The following is a 23,897-nucleotide window of genomic DNA, read 5'->3' as shown; positions in this document are numbered from 1 at the left end:
CGGGTTGGCGAGCCTGGATTGTTTTTCCTGCGAGCGCTGGTCCCCGCTAAGCCTTCTGCGCCTGACTCTGCGAGGCGAGAGGGAAGAAGGAGAAGCGCTTCTCCTTCTTCCCTCTCGCCTCGCCGAGTGAGGCTTCGGACCAGCGCCGTCCTTCGCCTCGCATTTCCGGGTTGGCGAGCCTGGATTGTTTTTCCTGCGAGCGCTGGTCCCCGCTAAGCCTTCTGCGCCTGACTCTGCGAGGCGAGAGGGAAGAAGGAGAAGCGCTTCTCCTTCTTCCCTCTCGCCTCGCAGAGTCAGGCGCAGAAGGCTTAGCGGGGACCAGCGCTCGCAGGAAAAACAATCCAGGCTCGCCAACCCGGAAATGCGAGGCGAAGGATGGCGCTGGTCCGAAGTTGTAGAAGCGAGCCGAGCGGGTGGCCGGAGCTGCGCCCTCCTTCGCCCGCCTCCTTTCCGGCAGGCAGGTGGGGCTGCCCAACTGCGCAGAGCGGCTCCTCCCCTCCAGACGCGTGTCGGGGAAGCGGGTCGGTTGCGGGAACGAGCGAGCGGACCAGCGCCGTCAAAGCGGAGGGAACCGAGCAGATCAGCTGCTGGGCGGCCTCCCTGGGTCTTCCCGACTTCACCCTGTCAATTTGGTTAGTGGAGGCGGGAAACGGCAGGGGGGGGGGTATGTAAGACATACCCCGAAAGTAAGACCTAGTGGGGCTTTTGCGGGTAAAAAGATAGTAAGACACTGTCTTACTATCGGGGAAACACGGTATCATTATTATTATTAATTAGATTTGTATGCCGCCCCTCTCCGCAGAGTCGGGGTGGCTCACAACAATAATAAAACAGTGTACAATGAACAAATCTAATATTTAAAAAATATCTAAAAAACCAATTATTTAAAAACATACAACACAAGCATACCATACATAAAATTATATAAGCCTGGGGGAGTTGTCTCAATTCCCCCATGCCTGACGGCAGAGGTGGGTTTTAAGGAGTTTGCGAAAGGCAAGGAGGGTGGGGGCAGTCCTAATCTCTGGGTGGAGCTGGTTCCAGAGGGTCGGGGCCACCACAGAGAAGGCTCTTCCCCTGGATCCCGCCAGACGACATTGTTTAGTTGACGGGACCCGGAGACCTAACTGGTCGCTGGGATTCGTGCGGCAGAAGGCGGTCTCTGAGATATTCTGGTCCGATGCCATGAAGGGCTTTATAGGTCATAACAAACACTTTGAATTGGGACCGGAAACTGATCGGCAACCAATGCAGACTGCGGAGTGTTGGTGTGACATGGGCATACCTAGGGAAGCCCATGAGCGCTCTCGCAGCTACATTTTGCATGATCTGAAGTTTCCGAAAACTCTTCAAAGGTAGCCCCATGTAGAGAGCGTTACAGTAGTCGAACCTCGAGGTGATGAGGGCATGAGTGACTGTGAGCAGTGACTTCCAGTCCAGGTAGGGCCGCAACTGGTATATATAATATATATACACAAAACCAGACAAAACCATGTGAATAAATGGATTACTTTTTTTTTAAGGGTCACATTTGGCTCAATATTGAAAACTACTGTAGTTTTTCCATCTTCCAATATGATTGTTTTAAAAACGCTAAATGCAGAGCAGGTACAGAGCAGTAAAGAAAGGGAAGACCCTTACCTTCTAAGACTTACAAGGCACGTGCTCATACTATATAACAACCTAGGGTGTGCCATGGATTATTAGAGGACAACTGAGGGTAGAAAAGAACAACTATGTGGGCGAAACACCTACTGCTTAACTCGGAGAACTGCTTAATATCCTGAATCGCTCCAAGGAATAAGCAATATATAGTACAAAGAGCTACAGAAGTAGCTCAGTGACAATGGAAACATTCCAAAATGTTCCCAGTGTCATAAATTCCCAGGCCTGGCAATACTAGTGAAATGCAACTGTCTTGAGAGGGAGGGAGAAGAAGAAAAACAAGAGAGAAGGCAACAGTGGGGGAAACAAACATAATTAATATAGATCAAGGCTTAACAAAGGAAAGCAATATTTTTTTTTGGAGGGGGGAATGTTGAACTTAAAAGCAATTCAGTTGTGATGGGCATGATAATTATAATGGCTGTCTGCTCTCTCCTCACTTTTAACCCTTTGTTATTTTAATCTGGAGCAGATGTTACATCCTAATTGGGAAGCTTCATCAATCATGAAAGTTATCAAAAGACTACCAGAATCCAATTAACACAATGAAAATATAAGTGCTCTGTTTTAGTCTCATTGTGTCTCTCACATGCTAAACTTCTTCCTTGCATTCATTTATGCAATCCTAATCGCAGATACACTTAAGCCAGTGTTTCCCAACCTTGGCCACTTGAAGATATTTGGACTTCAACTCCCAGAATTCCCCAGCCAGCGAATGCTGGCTGGGGAATTCTGGGAGTTGAAGTCCAAATATCTTCAAGTGGCCAAGGTTGGGAAACACTGACTTAGGCAATCTGTACCATCAGGAAAGAAATGATGTATAGGGGCATCAGTTATGCCATGCGATTCTAAATTACCACAACCACATGTGAATGCTAGCGAGCAGAGGATACATGTAATTCCACATGGATGTGTAGAGTGGCAGCCCCCTGTACACTGCTATTGACAATGCTTGGCTTAACGTTGTTTAACTAGCAAATATACTGGGAAGCCTATAAAGCCACAACAGTTTAAGGCAATAATGTAGCTTCACTCCCTCAGAGACACAGAGATAAATATTAAAGGACACACATCTCAGTCAACCCATTTTCCTTCTATTAGGCAATGCTTCGACAGGTAAGGACAAGCAAGAGTTTCTGTTACACAACAGCAGATTCCAATGATAAACCTGATTAAAATAAATGTCAGAAGTGAACTTCCTCCTCAGCTCTTTTTAAAGAGCCTCACCCTTCCTTACTGTCATTTTTGAGGTTGTTTCAAGAGAGACAATAAAATGCTTACCTGCCCACCTTTTGATTTCATGATTATAAATATTAGAAGATCAAATTAGAAAATACAGTGTTCCCTCAATTTTCGCGGGGGATGCGTTCCGAGACCACCCGCGAAAGTCGAATTTCCGCGAAGTAGAGATGCGGAAGTAAATACACTATTTTTGGCTATGAACAGTATCACAAGCCTTCCCTTAACACTTTAAACCCCTAAACTACAATTTCCCATTCCCTTAGCAACCATTTAGATTATTACTCACCATGTTTATTTATTAAAGTTTATTTTTTTAAAAAGTTATTAAAGGTGGACGAAAGTTTGGTGATGACATATGATGTCATCGGGCGGGAAAAACCGTGGTATAGGGGGAAAAACCACAAAGTATTTTTTAATTAATATTTTTGAAAAACCGTGGTATAGACTTTTCACGAAGTTCGAACCCGCGAAAATCGAGGGAACATTGTACATACGAAAAAGTGCTTCCAGTTCCAAAATATTAACTGGACAAATGGGGGAGTTATTAAATGGCAAGAAAATTAAAAAAACAAACAAACAGGTCAAAACGTAGGTAGTCTCAAAATGCGCAAGTGTCTCATTAAAATGAGCTCAGTATATCATGATAGAGAGAACTTTAAACATTGAAAATGACAAACACCTGCATCCAGAACTTCCTGTTTATCTCCATAGATACACCGGGCATTGAGCTGGTAATCATGCTCTATTGACCAACTTGCTAAATGCTATTGTCTTGGAGCAGGAGGGAGGGTCTTCGGGAAAAAAAACCTAGATGCCGGCAAGCTGGATTCTAATATAGGCCTATGATCTGACCATTTTTACAGCCCATCAAATTCAAAAGACTCTAGATAGGTGATAAAACATTAAGAATTACTTCAAAAGCAAATAACAAATCAACACATACACACACACCCCGCTAGGGGTCGATGTCAGGTTTGAAGTTCCAGTGGAAAGTCAAAATACCACAGGAAAAACAGTTTAATGAAACTACAGAGCGCCAACATTGGAGTTTCCCCCAGAAAAAGTGGATCATTTTTCCCATACCCTGAGTCACTTACGGTGAGATGGGTAACTATATTAGATAGATAGATAATTTAACTTAATTTAATCAATTTAAAAGCTGTCCTCCTGACGGACTCAGATAGATAGATAGATAGATAGATAGATAGATAGATAGATAGATAGATAGATAGATAGATAGATAGATAGAAAGATAGATAGATAGATAGATAGATAGATAGATAGATAGATAGATAGATAGATAGATAGATCTGATTTACTGAATTGACTGACTGACTGACTTTGAGGGGAGTCTTAATAACTCTTCCCAAGATGCTTTCATTGGACAGGGACATTCAATTTTGGAAGGAGTGAAACAGGTTGTACAAAGGAATAGACTTTGGGGATTGTCTTATAATTTTCAAACAACTGCTTTCCCCCCTCAAAACTCAGTTCTGAAAAAGGGAGCATAAGGACCTAGGACAAAAAATGATTCTGACAGAAAGGGAAGTAGCATGGAAAGTTGAGGCATAAATGAGACGGTGCTTTACTGGAAGGCAAAGAATAAACCAAGAAATGTGTATGGAAATTAGGTATAGTTTGTACAGGATCAGCTAATCATTTTGTTGAAGGATCGATGGGCCGAACATTGTACATATTGTTAAGCAACTTAACACCATTTGGAGTTACAATGAGGATGAAAGTGAAACTGTGTGACCAATTGTTGCATTTCTAAATTTCAGAAGTCTGCACAAGTAGTGAACTTACAACCACAACTCAACATTAAGCAGTGTGGTCATTAAATGAGGCATTATGTTCTACCACCTCTTTTGCAGCATGTTGTTATATGCAAGACACCACGTGAGCATGATTTGCAATCTTCCCTGTTGGATTCCCTATTGACTTTGCTTATTGAGCACTGGCTGGGAAAATTGTAAATGGCGATCGTGTAACCCCAGGATGCTGCACCATAACCTGAAACAGAATACTGCAAAAGGGTGAGGACCAATTGTAAGTCTTTTTTTTTTAGTACTGTTGTAATTTCAGACAATTGTTAAATGAATAGTCATACACTGAGTACTCCCTGTAGAGCAAAACTGAAGGAAGATCATGAGTACAGGAGCAGTTTCATTTAATGACCTGCTTTGCTTAATGACTTGAGTTGCAAGGCTCAACTGGAAAAAAAAGTCTACCTGGAAGTTTTACAAAAATCTCATGAACAAAGTTGTAATGAATTGACTTCTTGTATGAATCATGGAATTGACTTCTTGTATGAATCATGGCAAGAGAATAGCATTTGGCACTAGCACTTAAGACTTATATACCATTTCACAGTGCTATACAACTCTAAGTGGTTTACAGCGTCAGCCTATTGTTCTCCCCACCCCCATCTGAATCCTCATTTTACTGATCTCGGAAGGGTGGAAGGATGAGTCAACCTGGAGCCGGTCAGGATTGAACTCTTGTCAGTTGGCAGAGTTGGCCTGCAATACTGCATTCTAACCACTGTACCACCTTTGCTTTGCTGGCTTTTGTTGATTAGAGAGCCGGGGTGGCGCAGCAAGTAGAGTGCTGTACTGCAGGCCACTGAAGCTGACTGTAGATCTGAAGGTCAGCAGTTCAAATCTCATCACCGGTTCAAGGTTAACTCAGCCTTCCATGCTTCCGAGATGGGTAAAATGAGGACCCTGATTGTGGGGAAAATATGCTGGCTCTGTTAAAAAGTGCTATTGCTAACATGTTGTAAGCTGCCCTGAGTCTAAGGTGAAGGGCGGCATAAAAATCGAATAAATAAATAAATACGTCATGCAGTTTTGCAAATGGAATAGTCACTGGATGCTGGATCCAAGTTGGTGTAATCTCACCAGAACAAAGGAGAGATCATTGATATTATTCATGTTATTCTGGACAGCCACTCCTCATGAGTGGATCACAGAAAACGTTTTTAGAGTTGGCTTATGAGTGGAGTGACTGAGAGTTACCTCAACTTCCAAGTTTCAGCTTGCAAAGTAGCCTTTAGGTATACCAGGCTTGACCTTAATCACTTTTTGGATTATTTTCTGCATTATTATTTGCATTTTGCAATTGAAGATCCTTCAGACTGGCAAGGTTCTACTGCATTCATTGGATGAGTTTCTTTCTCCTTAAAAGATTATGACGCAAATTTGATTTTGATGCACAGATTTCACAATAAATCTTTAGCAGTGTAATATCATCATTTTTTTCTCCTGCCTTGTTTTCAGTATATAAATTACAACAAATACTGATTTATATATATCTGACTCAATAGAAGAACTGCGAGAAGGATCTAGGACTCCTAGTGTTCTGATTTCTGGTAGAACTTTAGCTATTAAAAATAACTCTTACTAAATGCAGTATTTCATAAACAAAGAAACTCCATCTTTATTCTCTTCACTTCCGTATTCAAAATGCAGTTCCTACTAGCACATTCCTTTTCTCCCGTTATCTCTCTTAATTACATTCCACATGCATTCCTCCCAGCCTCCTCCGTCTACCAAGATTTATGTACTCACAGTATGATTCAAAAACAGCAGAAATGACTGTAAAATAACACAGAATGAACTTGCTCGCTCGGGGAGCTGAACGAAAACACCTTTCATTTTAGCACTACAACATTGAAACTCCACCCTTCTTCCCCACTGGCCCCCTGACGCACCAAATACATCACTCCAGTATTTAACCCATTCCTCCCCTTAATATCTTCTTCCAAACACCTGTTCCTTACGTTTTTGGACCCTTCTGAATTTAGGATTGACCCAGCAAACGTCTGTTTCTTCCTCACTTGATTCTGGACTCCTAGCAACATCCTGTGGCTGGCCTCCCACTTGTTCTACTGCCTGTAACCCAGGGCCTACCACTAATTCATAAACACTATCTGTATCAGAGTCCTCAAGTTCTTCATCATCCTCCAACTGACCAGGAGTATGTACAACACCTAGTAGACAAAATCACTTCAATATGAGCCAGCAGTGAGCTGCAGCCTCCAAGAAAGCAAAGGCAATCCTAGGTTTCATTAACAGAGGGATAGAATCAAGATCATATGAAGTGTTAATACCGCTTTATAATGTCATGATAAGACAGTAGAGTAGAGTAGAGTAGAGTAGAGTAGAGTAGAGTAGAGTAGAGTGGAATAGAACAGAACAGAACATTGCATCCAGTTTTGATCACAATATAAAAAATATGTTGAGACTCTGGAAAGAGTGCAGAGAAGAGCCATAAAGATGATTAGGGGGCTGGAGGTTAAAACATATAAAGAATGGTTACAGCTATTGGGTATGTCTAGTCTAATGAAAAGAAGGACTAGGAGTGATATGATAGCAGTGTTCCAATATTTGAGGGGCTGCCACAAAGAAGAGGGGGTGAACCTATTTTCCAAAGCACCTGAAGGCCAGACAAGAAATAATGGGTGGAAACTAATCTAGGAAATCAACCTAGAACCAAGGAGAAATTTCCTAAGAATAATTAACCAGTGGAATGACTTGGCTTCAGAAATTGTGTGTGCTTCTTCACTGGAGGATTTTAAGAAGAAATTTGACAGCCATTTGTCTGAAATGGTATAGGGTTTCCTGCTTGAGCAGAGGGTTGGGCTAGAAGACCACCAAGGCCCTTCCAACTCTTATATAACCAGTATGTACTTCCCTAATAGTACATACATACAAATGAATTATTTGTATTATGCTTTTATATATCCAACTAATAGTAATACAGTGATCCCCCGCTCTTTGCGAGGGTTCCGTTCCAGGACCCCCCGCAACGAGCGGGTTTTCGCGAAGTAGCGCTGCGGAAGTAAAAACACCCTCTGCGCATGTGCAGAGGGTGTTTTTACTTCTGCAGCGCTAGCGAGGAGCCTAAGATTGGGGGCGGCGCGGGTGTTTTAAAACATCCCCGCCGACATGAGGGGCTCGCTAGCACACCCCCAAACCCGGGTTGGGGGTTCGGGGGTGTGCTAGCGAGCCTCCCATGTCGGCGGGGATGTTTTAAAACACCCGCGCGACTTTCCAATGAGTCCCGAAGACAAACGCGTTGTCTTCGGGACTCATTGGAAAGTCGCGCGGGTGTTTTAAAACATCCCCGCCGACATGGGAGGCTCGCTAGCACACCCCCGAGCCCCCAACCCGGGTTTGGGGGGTGCTAGGAAGCTCCCATTGTTGGCGGAGACCTTTTAAAACACTCGCGCGGCTTCCAAACCGAGTCCTGGAAGCCGCGCGAGTGTTTTAAAAGGTCTCCGCCAACAATGGGAGCTTCCTACCACCCCCCAAACCCGGGTTGGGGGCTCGGGGGGTGGTGGTAGGAAGCTCCCATTGTTGGCGGAGACCTTTTAAAACACTCGCGCGGCTTCCAAACCGAGTCCTGGAAGCCGCGCGAGTGTTTTAAAAGGTCTCCGCCAACAATGGGAGCTTCCTACCACCCCCCAAACCCGGGTTGGGGGCTCGGGGGGGGGGTGGTAGGAAGCTCCCATTGTTGGCGGAGACCTTTTAAAACACTCGCGCGGCTTCCAAACCGAGTCCTGGAAGCCGCGCGAGTGTTTTAAAAGGTCTCCGCCAACAATGGGAGCTTCCTACCACCCCCCAAACCCGGGTTGGGGGCTCGGGGGTGGTGGTAGGAAGCTCCCATTGTTGGCGGAGACCTTTTAAAACACTCGCGCGGCTTCCAAACCGAGTCCTGGAAGCCGCGCGAGTGTTTTAAAAGGTCTCCGCCAACAATGGGAGCTTCCTACCACCCCCCAAACCCGGGTTGGGGGCTCGGGGGGGGTGGTAGGAAGCTCCCATTGTTGGCGGAGACCTTTTAAAACACTCGCGCGGCTTCCAAACCGAGTCCTGGAAGCCGCGCAAGTGTTTTAAAAGGTCTCCGCCAACAATGGGAGCTTCCTACCACCCCCCAAACCCGGGTTGGGGGTCCGGGGGGCGCTGTCTCTCGGCGCTTTCCAGCTGAGTCGGGGAGCGAGTTCGCTCCCGGACTCAGCACGAAAGCCCCGAGTGACAGCGCCAAGGAACGGGCCTGTCCACGCTGTCTCTCGGGGCTTTCGTGCTGAGTCGGGGAGCGAGTTCGCTCCCGGACTCAGCACGAAAGCCCCGAGTGACAGCGCCAAGGAACGGGCCTGTCCACGCTGTCTCTCGGCGCTTTCCAGCTGAGTCGGGGAGCGAGTTCGCTCCCGGACTCAGCTGGAAAGCGCCGAGAGACAGCGTGGACAGGCCCGTGCGGCGAGAATGAACGGCGTGGGCGGGCGAAGGGCGGGCGGCAGCGAGGAGTTTGCGTGGGCGGTGGGGAAACTCCTCGCTGACGCCAGCAAGAGGGGGAAGACTCAGGGAAGCCGCCCAGCAGCTGATCTCCCGGTTGCCATCTACGCATGCGTGCCCACGGGCACGCATGCGTAGATGGTATTTTGACTTCCGGGTTGAAAAATAGCGAAGTACCCTGTTCGCAATGGTTGGGGACGCAATAAACGGGGGATCACTGTAGTTGGATATATTAAAACATAATACAAATAATTCACATAGAAGAACACTGAAAGATTATCATTGTTTACAAAACTGCATGGCCAGCTGTAAGTTGTGACAGTTGTAAAGAGGTTGACCAAATGACTAGATTGAATTTTATGACTTCTGTAGTGGTCATAAAATGAATGCCATGGTCATTAAGCGAACTCATTGTTTGCTAAAGGCTGCTTTTTGCAAAACCAGAAATAAATGTCCACTTCAGAAAAAACTACCATAAATCATGCTCATGTGGCTGTGGGGCCCTGCAAATGGTTCTAAATAAATCCTAGTTGTAAAGTGCCCTAATAGCAATAGCATTTAGAATTATATAACTCTTCATAGATCTTTACAGCACTCGCTGAGTGGTTTAAAATGTCAACCTATTGCCCCCAACAATCTGGGTCCTCATTCTATCAACCCCAGAAGGATAGAAGGCTGAGTCAATCTTGAGCCAGTCAGGATCACACTCCAGGCTGTGGGCAGAGTTAGCTTGCAATACTGCATTCTAACCACTGCACCACCATGACTCTGTTTCCTAAAATCAATATAAAGATGACTATGTGGCACTTTTAATTCAATCTCAAATCAGCAATTTTAACATGTGAAATACATACTCCTGTGCACTCTGAAATGCCACCTAGAAATTGAATCGAAAGTGCAATAGAGTGCTGTACTGCAGGCCACTGAAGCTGACTGTACATCTGTAGGTCAGTGGTTCAAATCTCATCACCGGCTCCAGGTTGGCTCAGCCTTCCATCCTTCCGACGTGGGTAAAATAAGGACTTGGATTGTGGGGACAATATGCTGGCCCTGTTAAAAAGTGCTATTGCTAACATGTTGTAAGCCACCCTGAGTCTAAGGAGAAGTTTCAAGTTTCAAGTTTTATTGGATTTATATGCCGCCCCTCTCCGAAAACTCGGGGCGGCTAACAACAATCATGAACAATATACAATAAAATCCAGTACTAAATGTAAATTAAAACCCCTTAATATATAAAACTAAACATACCTACAAACATACCATGCATACAGTTGTAACGGCCTAGGGGGAGAAGAAGTCTCAATTCCCCCATGCCTGGCGGCAGAGGTGGGTTTTAAGTAGCTTACGAAAGGCAAGGAGGGTGGGGGCAATTCTAATCTCTGGGGGTAGTTGGTTCCAGAGGGCCGGGGCCGCCACAGAGAAGGCTCTTCCCCTGGGTCCCGCCAAGTGGCATTGTTTAGTTGACGGGACCCGGAGAAGACCCACTCTGTGGGACCTAACTGGCCGCTGGGATTCGTGCGGCAGAAGGCGGACCCTGAGGTAATCTGGTCCGGTGCCATGAAGGGCTTTATAGGTCATAACCAACACTTTGAATTGTGACCGGAAACTGATCGGCAACCAATGCAGACTGCGGAGTGTTGGTGTGACATGGGCATATTTAAAGAAGCCCATGATTGCTCTCGGAGCTGCATTCTGCACGATCTGAAGTTTCCGAACACTTTTCAAAGGTAGCCCCATGTAGAGAGCATTACAGTAGTCGAGCCTCGAGGTGATGAGGGCATGAGTGACTGTGAGCAGTGACTCCCGGTCCAAATAGGGTGGCATAAAAATTGAATAACTAAATAAAATAAATAAATAAACAAATACTCATATGTTACTTGTTAGTAATAATCACCTGCACATGAAAGATCTTAAAGTCAGATCCATACATCTTCACTTCTTCTGGAAACTCTTTAAAAGCATTCAAGTAAGGAATGTGACCATCCATTACCAACCTGGGTTAAGGAGATAAAAGTAAAATAAATAAATACATGAATTTGGTTCACAACACAGAACAAACGTAAGTTATAAACTTTTTTAAAAAATGTGATCATTTCTAACATTCCCTAATCCATGATAAATATTATATTAAAGTATCTTAACTTATGAGGATTAAGTCTTTCTGGCTGCACTCTACTAGCAGAAAAAATTCTACATGCCAACATAGGCATGTTTCATGCAGCACGGACTGAGTATTTGGAGACAGACCAAAGCAGAAATGTGAATTAGTTTATCTTTTCAAAGATAAATTAAGACATGTTTGTACTGCTTTGGGTTTGCAATTAATGGCTGGTACTAGTTCAAACTATTTTGTTTGAAGAGCACATATGTGTATTTGTAATCAATCCTGTAACTTAAAAAGGCAATCAATGAATATTTTAAGTATGTACTGTAAATCTACTAATTCACAGCTGAATAAAAAAGTGTCATGTTTTACTCGGTGCAACTAATGATAACTTGTAATGATAACACTGTAAATTCAATGCAGAAGTAAATATCTCAAATATTTATTAGACGTTATTTTTGATTACCTTAAAAGATCTGATAATGTAATGGATTCCCTCAGCCACAGTAACGCAAGAGCACAGAAAGCCAGAGTCATTGGCATGGACAAGCTCAGATCTCCTTTCTTACTTTTCTGTAAATATGAACCGCCATCCACTGATCCAGACCAGCCAGACTTTGCTACAAAAAGAGTTCCATAAGTTAACCTTTCTACGGTGTATCCAGATTGAAAAAATATCAAACCATGCCTGTTTTAAAAGGACCACGTTAGCATCCTTCCACTGGTTTAATTTTTTCAGTTCAGTTAGCAGTCCTTCATTTTATTTGTTCTAGTTTATATAAAACAAATTAGACAGTGCTAAATCTATATGTCTTGACAAGCCACACATTTAATGTGCTTCCCAAATGATGTCTATGTACCTGCATCAAGTGGAAAATGTCAATTTGTCATTTTTGTTAACTAAATTAATGTTAGTTTAGTTAAATGTTAACTAATTTTAGTTAACATTTAAGATTTAGTTAACAATGGTAACTAATTTTAGTTAAAAAAACATTTAAACAGAATTCACATGCCTTCAAAATGGGTTGGAATACATCTTCCTTCATCTCTAAACAATCTAATCATACTTTGAATTGTGTACCTAAATGTACTGACTGTGTTCTAAATGGGAAATATTGTTCAAGGAGGCTTCCTTGGAGCTTTCTGCAAGGTACAGGAATTCCCAGTCTCGCAATCAAAAAATTGTTTCTGTATAGATGATTTATTCCTCCATTATTCTTAGGATTAATTCTTAAACCATGCTTTCTATAGTTTTTCTATGTAGACACGAAGATTGTATGCTTAAATCCTCGAAGTAATCAAACAGAAATATATTTTCATATCTCAAGTAATTACACAAAGAACTTGACAAGGTACATTTGTTCTTACCTGATGCTTTACTAACGGATGAAGAAGCAGCAGCAGCACTAAATTGTGATATCACATCTATATCACTTGTTGAACAAGTCAAGTTAATCGGGCTAGTACTTTCAACTTCTGTTTCAGTGTCTGTGTGCTGTTTAAAAAATATAATAATAATAATCATAATGATGAGGATGGTGTTAATCCAGAATTCAAGGGAATTCTTTCTTCTTTATAGAAAGGGAGCATTTTGCCCAGTTAATGTCAAATGATTTCCATAAAAACTAAAACTGCAAATGAGTTGCTTGCCTTTTACTGATTTTTTTACAAGATGCAAGTAGAAATAAAACAAAATCAACAAAAATGTACTATCAAGAATTCAACCAAAACTATGTATTAGGAAACCAAAGACATCAGAATAATAAGATACCAAAAAAATAAAATAAAATGAAATAAACATTTTATACATAGAAAGTGTAAATTAGTTGTAGATAATTCAAGACACCTTTACATTTATACCAACTGGTACATAGTAGATGTAAGAGTAAAAAAAAAGACACACTGTTTTATTTGAGTATCGACAGGTAGTCCTTGCTTTGAGTATTGACAAGTTGTCCTTGCTTAACAACCCTAAATTGCCATTAAGCAGAGTGGTCATTAAGTAGGAAATCATGTGACTTGCCATTGTGCTTTTGGATGGAAGGAGATAAGACTAATCAGTCTCACATCTTCTGCTTTTGTTTGCCTCCTAACTCCTCCCCTATCTTTTGAAATGCTCCAGTGCCTGCTTATCGTCTTGTACATCAAAAGCAATGCAATCATGCCACAGCCTGGGATTGGAACCCATTGCCATGCTACACAAATCAACCTCTTATTGTTTTGAAATACCTCGGGTTTCCAATCTCTCCGCTCTGGATGGCAGTGAGAGGGGGGAAAGCAAGTGATTGCTCTCCTTTACCTGACTTTCTCACTGTCAGCAAAGTTTTTATGCATAAAAGAAACATATTATTCTCTTAAAATTTCTTCCTTTCCTCTCCAATTTCTCTACTCTGGGGTTGTGTGTGTGTGTATCAGGAAAAATAAAGTTTGCCTAAAGCAGTTGGGACCTCTTTGGGGGTCGAATGACCATTTCAAAGGGGTCAATTAAACCCATGGGAAAAGACAAATTTCCCATGGTGTTAGGAACTAAAGCTTCTACTCTGGTGCCTTGGAACATATTTTTACAATCCAACCAATCAGGCGTTTACAGTGTGGGTGTCCCTCTGACCTTCCTAGCAATCAGCTTAAAGCTCTGTTGGGACAATTGGTGCTAGACTTATGATTGGGGGTCACCACAACATGAGCAACTGTATTAAGGGGTTGCGGCATTAGAAAGGTTGAGAACCACTGGCCTAGAGAAATGGCTCTACCTCCCCCCATAGAGCAGGGAGATTAGAGACAAAGGGATTTTAAAACAGTACTGTAAGATGTTTGCATAGCGTGCCAATGGTTCTGCTGGTTGAATTGCACTTTTTTTGAGGTGAGCGAACAGTTTACTTTTCTGCAATCCCTTTCTCCAAGTTTGCTGCTTTGAAGAGGAGAAAAGACAGAAAAAACCCAAATATTAGGCACAGGACATTATATACTGACTTCTAATGCTGATCATGTAATTTTGAAGATTGTAAATTTCAACTTTGAAGAGTGGCTAAATGAATTGTCAGTAAGCAAAGACTACTTGCATTCACATGCAATCACAATTATAAGCATGTATATGTATAATCTTTTCTGTGCACAGAGTTAACCCACCAACTCAAAAATCCTTTATTTTATGATAAAATCAAACTCTTTATTGATGTAAACACACATAACAAAAAGCAGATTTTAAACTGCAAGGGAAAAGGAGTCATCTTTTTCTTCGGTACCTGTGGGACCGCCTTCTGCTGCATGAATCCCAGCAACTGGTTAGGTCCCACAGAGTCAGCCTTCTCCAAGTCCCTTTAACTAGACAATGTTGCTTGGTGGGTCCTAGGGGAAGAGCCTTCTCTGTGGGGCTTTGGTTCCCTGGAATCAGCTCTCCACGGAGATTCGTACTGCCCCACCCTCCTCCGCAAGACTCCGCAAGAGTCTTAAGATTCATCTATGCCAGCAGGCTTGGGGCAATTAGACTTTAGCCTCCTGGCCAATGAATGTTACGTATGCTTATTGTTTGAGTGGGTACGATGGTTTTTTTTAAAATAATACTGGGTTTTAAAGACTCTTCTAAGGCAGCAAGCTCTAGTGATGTTGTCTAGTGGTATCAGGCAACAGCCCATGATGTTTTGTGCATCACCCTCTATAGCGTTTTTCTATCTGCAGTGGTAAGCACAGCACTAAATATCATGGGCTGTCCCCTGATACCACTAGATGTCATCGCTAGGGTTCGCTGCCTTAGAAGAGTGAGGAAAATCCTCAGGGACGACTCACACGTCTTCATTCTCCTACTATCTCCAGCACATTGATTGATTGATTGATTGATTGATTTGATTTGATTTGTATGCCACCCCTCTCCGTAGACTCGGGGCGGCTAACAACAATAATAAAAACAGCATATAACAAATCAAATATTTAAAATAACTAAAAAAAACCTTATTAAAAATCAAACAAGCACACACACAAACATACCATATATAAATTGTATAGGCCTAGGGGGAAAGGATATCTCAGTTCCCCCATGCCTGATGACAGAGGTGGGTATTAAGGAGCTTACGAAAGGCGAGGAGGGTGAGGGCAATTCTGATCTCTGGGAGGAAACTGGTTCCAGAGGGCCGGGGCCACCACAGAGAAGGTGTTTTGTCGACGGGACCCGGAGAAGGCCAACTCTGTGGGACCTAACTGGTCGCTGTAATTCGTGCGGCAGAAGGCGGTCCCGGAGATATTCTGGTCCGATGCCATGAAGGGCTTTATAGGTCATAACCAACACTTTGAATTGTGACCAGAAACTGATCGGCAACCAATGCAGACTGCGGAGTGTTAGTGTGACATGGGCATATTTGGGAAAGCCCATGATAGCTCTCGCAGCTGCATTCTGCACGATCTGAAGTTTCCGAACACTCTTCAAAGGTAGCCCCATGTAGAGAGCATTACAGTAGTCGAGCCTCGAGGTGATAAGGGCATGAGTGACTGTGAGTAGTGATTCCCGGTCCAAATAGGGCCGCAACTGGTGCACCAGGCGAACCTGAGCAAACGCCCCCTTCGCCACAGCTGAAAGATGTTTCTCTAATGTGAGCTGTGGATCAAGGAGGACACCCAAGTTGCGGACCCTCTCTGAGGGGGTCAATGACTCACACCCCAGGATGATGGATGGACAGATGGAATTGTCCCTGGGAGGCAAAACCCACAGCCACTCCGTCTTATCAGGGTTGAGTTTGAGTCTGTTATTTATTCTCCTACCTTCGGGAAGGAGATCTATATCTATATATTTATCTATATGCCAGCTTACCATTAGCTTTGTTTGTGGGAAGCTGGCAAAGGTCACAAATGCAAATCATGTAACCGCAAGACATTGCAATCATCATTTTTAAGTGTGAGTTGATTCCAACCATCTGAATCACGATCACATGAACACGAGGTTGCTGGAACAGCCAGAATTTTGAGGACTGGTTATAAGTCCCCCACCCCCCACCCTCAGTACAATCACAATTTCAATTGCTGAACAAGTACCAATTAACTGAGGACTACCTCAACATTGTACCTTTCGTCACTGAAGTACCAATGAATTAAAAAAGCAACACCAAGCAGTATGGAATCTTAAAGAGTGATAAAACTATGCAACAAGGTAGGTTTTCATGGATTTCGACCAGCTCTTGAATTACATTGGATGATGTACACAAAAGGTTATGCTTCAACACCTGATAATACTTGAGAAATCACAAGCACTGCTTTTTTTGCTACACATCAAACTAATAGCTACCTTCTGGAAACACATATTTTAACTATTATTCAGTAAGACTCAGGAAAATGTTCTGGAAACCAGAATATTTAAGAATTGTTAAAAATTACTATAAAATTAGCTTGTTTTGTCAAAGATAATATCAAATGCATATTTCCAAGGTATTGCAAGCCAAGAGTGATTTGTAATTTAAGCTTTGCTTGTAAAACGTTTATATAGCAATAGGACTTAGATTTGTATACTGCTTCACAATGCTTTACAGCCCTCTCTATGCGGTTTTCAGAGTCGCCATATTGTCCCCAACAATCTGGGTTCACATTTTATTGAGCTCAGAAGGATGGAAGGCTGTATCGTAGTGTGCAATACTGCATTTTAACCACTGCTCCACTATGGCTCTTACATAAGTGCTATATAACTGTATAAGTGTAAAAAGGTAGTTATTATTTATCTTGAATGCTATACTTACAGATGAAATATCATGAGTAACATCACTGAGAGGCTTGTCACTATAATCCTGTTTGCTCTTGTGAAGATATCGCATCCAAAAATTATACAGAACTTCATCCTGATAAGAACCAGCATATTATTCATTAATATTAATGTACAGGCGGCTTTCTCATTCATCCATTTTTATGAGGTTATCTACGTAGTGGAACTCACATTAAACTATGGATTTTAATATTTTAATACAGAAAGAAAGGGGAAAAAGAAAAATATAAAAAGGAAAAAAGTGGATATACAGTATTGCTAGTTTGCAATATTCCTCACTCAGTAATTCAAATTGGCTACAAATATCGATGGGTAATAAGCTCACCTAAAGCATTGGTATCTCTGTTTTTATTTTTATTGCCCAAAGTCGCTCTGTAAATGAGTTGGGTGGTCTCGAAGTTTGGTAAATAAATATTAGCCCATGAATTTAAAAAGGTTTACACACTTGAGTGGGAGGCTCTCAGTCACTCATGTCCCAACCATCTCTCAACAACTCCATCACTAAAATGATTACTCTACTTGGAAGTTTATTTATTGGATTTGTATGCCGCCCTCTCCGTAGACTCGGGACGGCTAACAACAGTGATTAAAAAACAGCATGTAACAATCCAATATTAAAACAACTAAAAAACCCTTATTATAAAACCAAACATACATACAAACATACCATGCATAAATTGTAAAGGCCTAGGGGGAAAGAATCTCAATTCCCCCATGCCTGACGGCAAAGGTGGGTTTTAAGAAGCTTACGAAAGGTGAGGAGGGTGGGGGCAATTCTAATCTCTGTGGGGAGTTGGTTCCAGAGGGCCGGAGCCGCCACAGAGAAGGCTTTTCCCCTGGGCCCCGCCAAACGACATTGTTTTGTTGACGGGACCCGGAGAAGGCCCACTCTGTGGGACCTAACCGATCGCTGGGATTAATGCGGCAGAAAGCGATCTCGTAGATACCCTGGTTCGATGCCATTGCGTTGACCCTGGACTTAACGAAGCACAGTATACAAATACCAGCAGATGACATGGCACCCCAAAACAACACAGACTGGAAACTTTTGCATCTTATTTGGAAACCAAGGACCCAGAGTATGGAGGAAGAATGGAGAGGCACACACTGCAAGATGCTTGAGGTCCAGTGTAATGACCTATAAAGTTGTAATATTCTAATTTTCTGAGATGGGGGATTTGGGGTTTTCATGAGCTGTACCCCATAATCATCACAATGATTATGTGGGACCTAACTGGTCACTGGGATTCATGCGGCAGAAGGCGGTCTCGGAGATATTCTGGTCCGATGCCATGAAGGGCTTTATAGGTCATAACCAACACTTTGAATTGTGACCAGAAACTGATCGGCAACCAATGCAGACTGCAGAGTGTTGGTGTAACATGGACATATTTGGGGAAGACCATGATTGCTCTCGCAGCTGCATTCTGCACGATCTGAAGTCTCCGAACACTTTTCAAAGGTAGCCCCATGTAGAGAGTGTTACAGTAGTCGAGCCTCGAGGTGATGAGGGCATGAGTGACTGTGAGCAGTGACTCCCGGTCCAAATAGGGCCGCAACTGGTGCACCAGTTACAGCTGGCCCAAACAGCAGTGGACATATCATGTTCTGGTTATATATCAACTCTGCTTCCTGAACAGCACTGGTTCTCAGATGACTTCTGGGTTCAATTCATGGGTCTGGTCACTACCAGGGCCTGTTTATTTGAGGGTCTGTCTGTATCAAACTCGCTGACTGCCCAGTGAGCTCAGAAGAGTACCGTATATACTAAAGGATATATGGTTTTTAATTTTATAGCTGTTAACGTTTTAGATGTGTACCACTAGATAATAAGTGCATTGATATAGCAAGAGGAATGAATGTTACATTATGTGATTTTTTTGGCCAGTTATTAGCATATCATTGTTTCTATTTGTTTCACTCTATTTTCATTCTTTTATATTTTACTGGTCATTGATCAAATAAATATTATTGTATTGTCTGTTTGGTGTATGCTTGGTTATTTTTTCAGGCATGGGTGCTTTTTTTATTGACTGATCTTTCTGTTCTTATTGTAAGTCGCCTAAAATTTTCAGTGAGTTGGACAGTCTCCAAACCTAATAATAAATAAATGCTATTACACTCCTAATATCAAATAATGATTATAATTCAAACAAACAACTTTTAGGAAAACTATCCTCCACATAAAGCGTTCCTACAAGATATAACTTACTTGAATTGTACATAACAGATATTTTGGAGGTTTTTCCTTCTTATTCTAAATCAAGATTCCATATTATATATTTTAAAACCCCCACAAAGCCATTATGTGGGTTTTTTACATTTTAGTTTGCTTAATGTATGTTACAGGAACCTAGCCATAGTCAAGCAGAGTCCGTAAACCCAGAAAAGTGCTTTATTTTTCAAATGCTTAAGCAAACCGTGATTAACTTCACTACTGAAAAGAACAACATACCTTCATCTGAGAAGAAACTCCTAAAGATTGCAGAGCTTCAGCTTGTTTCCGAAGAATATACTGAAAACCTTCACATATAAACCATTCCCAGCCTTTATCTGAAAATTAAGAAAAAGTGAAATATTATGAGTAGCTTATATTTGTCAAGGATTAAATTGTATCAGTTAGAAACTTTAAGAATAGGTCCTTAAACATATTAATTAGGGAGCAAATATGAAAACAAAGATGAATTGCGCAATCAACATCAACCTACCAGATAGATCTAAAAGATAACAAAGACATCTTTGTATCATACCAAAAATCCTATATGATGTGTATTCCTGATTATACCCAATCCCAATCCAGGAGATTAATACTGATTCCAAACATAAGGGGCAAGAGTATCTGGCCTTGTGGCATTCCTCTTCTCAGAGACCAGTGTCTCCTACACCTCACTCCTGGAGGTGGTCCAGAAGGATACTTTGATCAATAGTTAAGAGGCTTCAGCAATAAAGAATTAAGGTCCTCCCACCACCTCCTTCTCAGCTCTAACAGAAATAACTAAAAAGCATGAACAGTGCTGTTTTAGCTAACACAGGTGGTCCTTAGCTTACAATTGCCTATTCCGTGACTTTTCAAACTTGCACAAGGGAAACTTGTGCTGGGTCCTGAGTTCTGGTTGTTGTAGCAAGTTGCCATGATGTGATCATGACTGCCAACATACCTTGCATTTCTTAGCGATGACTATTCCAGGCCTTATTGCTAGTGTAACTTGAGAGCTACCTGTATTCCAATCCAAAACACAACTGGAAACATTTGAGATAATCCATTTTCTCCAGGATAGTTTTTTACAACTCACTATGTATCCATGTGTCTGCAAAGCTAGATTTTTTAAAAACCGAACCTTAAATTTTAACACTACGAAAATTAATATCATTGCTGTGTTTTTAGTTGTTATAAGTGAATAGTGAAATACTTTATCCCTAGATCAGTGATAGCTAACCTATGGCATGGGTGCTGGAAGTGGCATGCAGAGCCATTTCTCTGGGTACACTAACCATCGCATGCTGCTGTTCTGGGTTCTAGCACACATATGCATGCCAGCCAATTGGTCTTTGCATGTGCACAGGAGTGCCGAAAACCGGAAGAGCATCTCCCTGGCACGCATGAAGAAACTGAGCTTCTGGTTTCTGGTACACATGCACACTGTCCAGCTGCTCTTTGCGCGCATATGCACACCTGAAACCAAAAGACCAAGTGATCACATCAGAAAGCTGCTCTTCGGGTTTCCAGTGCTTCCCCCCCCCCCAACCGCATGTGCTCCTGTTTCAGCACTCGAGGTTGAAAAGGTTTGCCAACACTGCCCTAAATGTTAGAGATTGGGAAAAGATGGCAAAAGTTGCAGTACTGTTCTTTTTTTTTTAATAGAGAAAACTAGATCCAAAAGCCAAATCAGTGTTCTCTCACACAAGCCGGAGGAACCACAATCAATTTACATGTGTTGTTTGAATATATTTGGCACGTTTGAATTTATTATTACTCTGTATAGTCTTCCTATATATAGTTGGTTTTAATAAATACCTGTTCTAATGCAATTTTAACAGTACTTATTGTGAAACACATATCTTCAATTTTGAAAATTTTTTAAAAACCCGATTCTGAAATATAGTCTTGCAAAACATATAAGTTAATGACTTCAGATTCTTACCACTATGTAACCATGTTTCTACAGCAGCCGTTCTCAACATTTCTGGCTCTTCAGACTGGGGAGGGGGGTGTTATTGCTTTCTGAACATACCTGCAGCTTATGAAAAACACTCCTCCACATACTCACACACTGCTTGCACAGCCCGGTTCTCTCAGTACCCCTGATCTAGTGGGTTAGTTTCATAAGCTGATGCTAAAACTCCAGTTATGAATAAACCTATAACCTACAAATTGTATTTATTACCCTCATTGAAGAACTGATATAAACAAGCACACTATATTGGATGAGAAGGCTATAAACTTGTTCAGCATTGGATTTACATGATGGGAAAAATAATATTTTATATTTTTTAAATTTATTTCTTAGACTTCTATGCCGCCCTTCTCAACCGACTTTTTAGAATAAAATGATAAAAAATAAATCTTACCAAATTTATTCTTCTTTTTTCTTAATCCTCTAGAGATAGACTGTGCCCTTGCATTAGTAATAACATCACCAGTTTGAACTTCTCTAGTCTTCTGCAAATTTGAAAACATATATTGTTAATACACATGCCCAAAATTATTCAGCTAAAGCAACTAGACTAGGTCTACAACTATTTAAGAAGTTCATAGATTGCACTTGTGTATTTGGTGTTAATACTTAATATTAAAGATTTACACTTAAACTTAAGGTGAATTTTAATATTGGGAAGTAAACAAACAGCAACCTTACTTCTATGACAGTGTGGCAAGATGTGCAGTAAAATCTGCCTTCTTCTGTAATGCTCCAGCTGACAGCAGAACAATATCCACAAGGTTCATTGTAGTCTCTCTAAAACAATGTGAAAAATGTCCATATATTTCACTCTATTCAAATGCAAAATGCAATAAATATTCAATAGGGGAGGGAATCAGCATATAACAAGCATCCTATTTAATCCTAATGTACAGTCTGCATGTAACATAGCTTTTTAAAACTACTATTGTCTTGCATATCTGCAAATAAATTCAGGGCCATTTCCTTCAACTATGCATGAATAAAATTGCACTTGATTTTGTGGCAAACAGTTTCCCATGTCTGTTTACTAGACAAAAGGCCCTTCATTGCAGTGAAGTTTATTTTATAAAAACACAGCACTACCATCACTATTATGCAACTAAATATTGACTCTCACAACTGTGCTTCTTGGCTTTGCAACTCAAAAATCGGTGGAGAGGGAATAGTCCACAGATGCAATCAATTCCACTCCACTATTAAGATTCTTGACTTCATCACCCAGGTGGGCACCATTTTGAGCAAATTTTAATCTCTTTTTTCCCTGATCCAAACCATGCAAGGCACAGCAGCCTAGGAAGCGGTTGCCAACTTACAAAGGGATGAAAATTAAAACTGCAAACAGAAAAGATAAAATTAGAGACACAAGATCCAGAGTATCATTATTAGATGGCCATTCTGTGCCTCTTGACTGCCGCAACTTGGTCTTCCACAGATTTACACCCAGATCGCAGCTCCTAGATTAAATACTGTATATCCTCAAGCTGTGTTTTTCCTCTCTGGAAAGAGTTCCGAATTTAACCCATTAAACTTTCTCCAGCTAGTTAGGAAGGTAGGTAGGTAGGTGGGAAGGAAGGAAAGGAATAGAAAGGGAAGGACAGAAAGAAAAGGAAAGAGGGAGGGAGGGTGAAAGAAAGAAAGAAAGAAAGAAAGAAAGAAAGAAGCTTAACAGCTACCAATGGGTTGTTTCAGATACAAAGCAAAAAAGAAAAGCAGATCCCTCCAAAGTCATTATTTGTCCGCAACTGAATATATGGTTTTCCCGGCGCCCCCCCCCCGCGTGCAATGTGCCTCTCCGTTGCAGAAATATTGCCATCTGCCCCCCCCCTCCAAAAAAATACACCCCAACCTCACCGCGTCCTCTTCCTCCATCGCGCACGCCCCGTTTCACAAGGCGGCGATCATCGCGACTGCGCCATAGCAACCAACCTCGGGATGCTGGAGAGAGCAACACAAACAGCTACCGGCGGGAAACGAAGACCTCTCGCTCTTGGGTTCCGAGGTTGGTAATAACAGCGTCCGCTTTCTTGCTTGAAGATTGAAGATTTTCTTTAAAGCTTGTTGTGACTCTTAAATCTAAGTCCAATTTATCTCAAAGGGATTATTAGGTGGAAATGAAAAGTAGAAGTGTGTGAGTGAAAGAATGGATGAATGACTAGTGAGCACGTGTCGTTTAGCAAAAGCCACCGCAACAAACCTTCCTGGAGATATGTGGAGTATGTATACATTGCTGCTTAAGAAAGATCTGTTTATTGATGAACAGAACCACCAACAGCCTGTCGTTCTGGGTCAGCTGCTCCAGAATCACAGGCTCGTTCTGTTCATCAATAAAAAAAATCTTTCTTTCCAATCAGCTTCCATTTTATTTCCAGCGCCTTTTCCCTAGCTTTGAACTGAACCAACACTTGGGTGCAAATTAATTTTATAGATACAATTAAAATATGTATATTTATTTTAAATATATAAATTATAATTTTGTTTCCTTTGCCTAGTAAAGAAGTAAAAAAATATGCATTCACTGTTGGAAATGTGAGTGTTCTCAGAATTAAATTCTGTAATAGTGTATTATTTTGTGCACCTTTTGTGTGTTTGCTTCATCTATTGTCAGCCTTATCAAATAAAAAGTTCAAGTCATAGATATTTACTATGAAGCCTTTCTCCTGCACTTATCAATA

The 23,897-nt window shown here is 41.7% G+C and overlaps 1 protein-coding gene across 3 annotated transcripts in view; it reads right to left on the bottom strand.

Annotated features, from left to right (window-relative positions):
* Positions 1-23,185, bottom strand: part of TAF1B (TATA-box binding protein associated factor, RNA polymerase I subunit B) — a 57,633-nt gene extending 34,448 nt beyond the window's left edge. For all 3 annotated transcript variants that reach the window (XM_070732968.1, XM_070732969.1, XM_070732970.1), the window contains exons 1-8: positions 23,077-23,185; positions 21,901-21,999; positions 21,614-21,704; positions 19,500-19,597; positions 17,022-17,120; positions 12,676-12,802; positions 11,774-11,927; positions 11,098-11,197 (exon numbers count right to left, since the gene is read on the bottom strand). In XM_070732968.1, coding sequence (XP_070589069.1) covers positions 11,098-11,197; positions 11,774-11,927; positions 12,676-12,802; positions 17,022-17,120; positions 19,500-19,597; positions 21,614-21,704; positions 21,901-21,999; positions 23,077-23,094 — 786 coding nt within the window. In that variant the 5' untranslated portion in view covers positions 23,095-23,185. The remainder of the gene's footprint in view (positions 1-11,097; positions 11,198-11,773; positions 11,928-12,675; positions 12,803-17,021; positions 17,121-19,499; positions 19,598-21,613; positions 21,705-21,900; positions 22,000-23,076) is intronic.
* Positions 23,186-23,897: the final 712 nt, after the last annotated feature.

This window comes from Erythrolamprus reginae, chromosome 1, assembly GCF_031021105.1.
Source record: "Erythrolamprus reginae isolate rEryReg1 chromosome 1, rEryReg1.hap1, whole genome shotgun sequence".
NCBI classification, from domain to species: Eukaryota; Metazoa; Chordata; class Lepidosauria; order Squamata; family Dipsadidae; genus Erythrolamprus; species Erythrolamprus reginae.
Note: the sequence above shows the minus strand (reverse complement) of the source record. Positions and strands in the feature narration are given on the sequence as shown.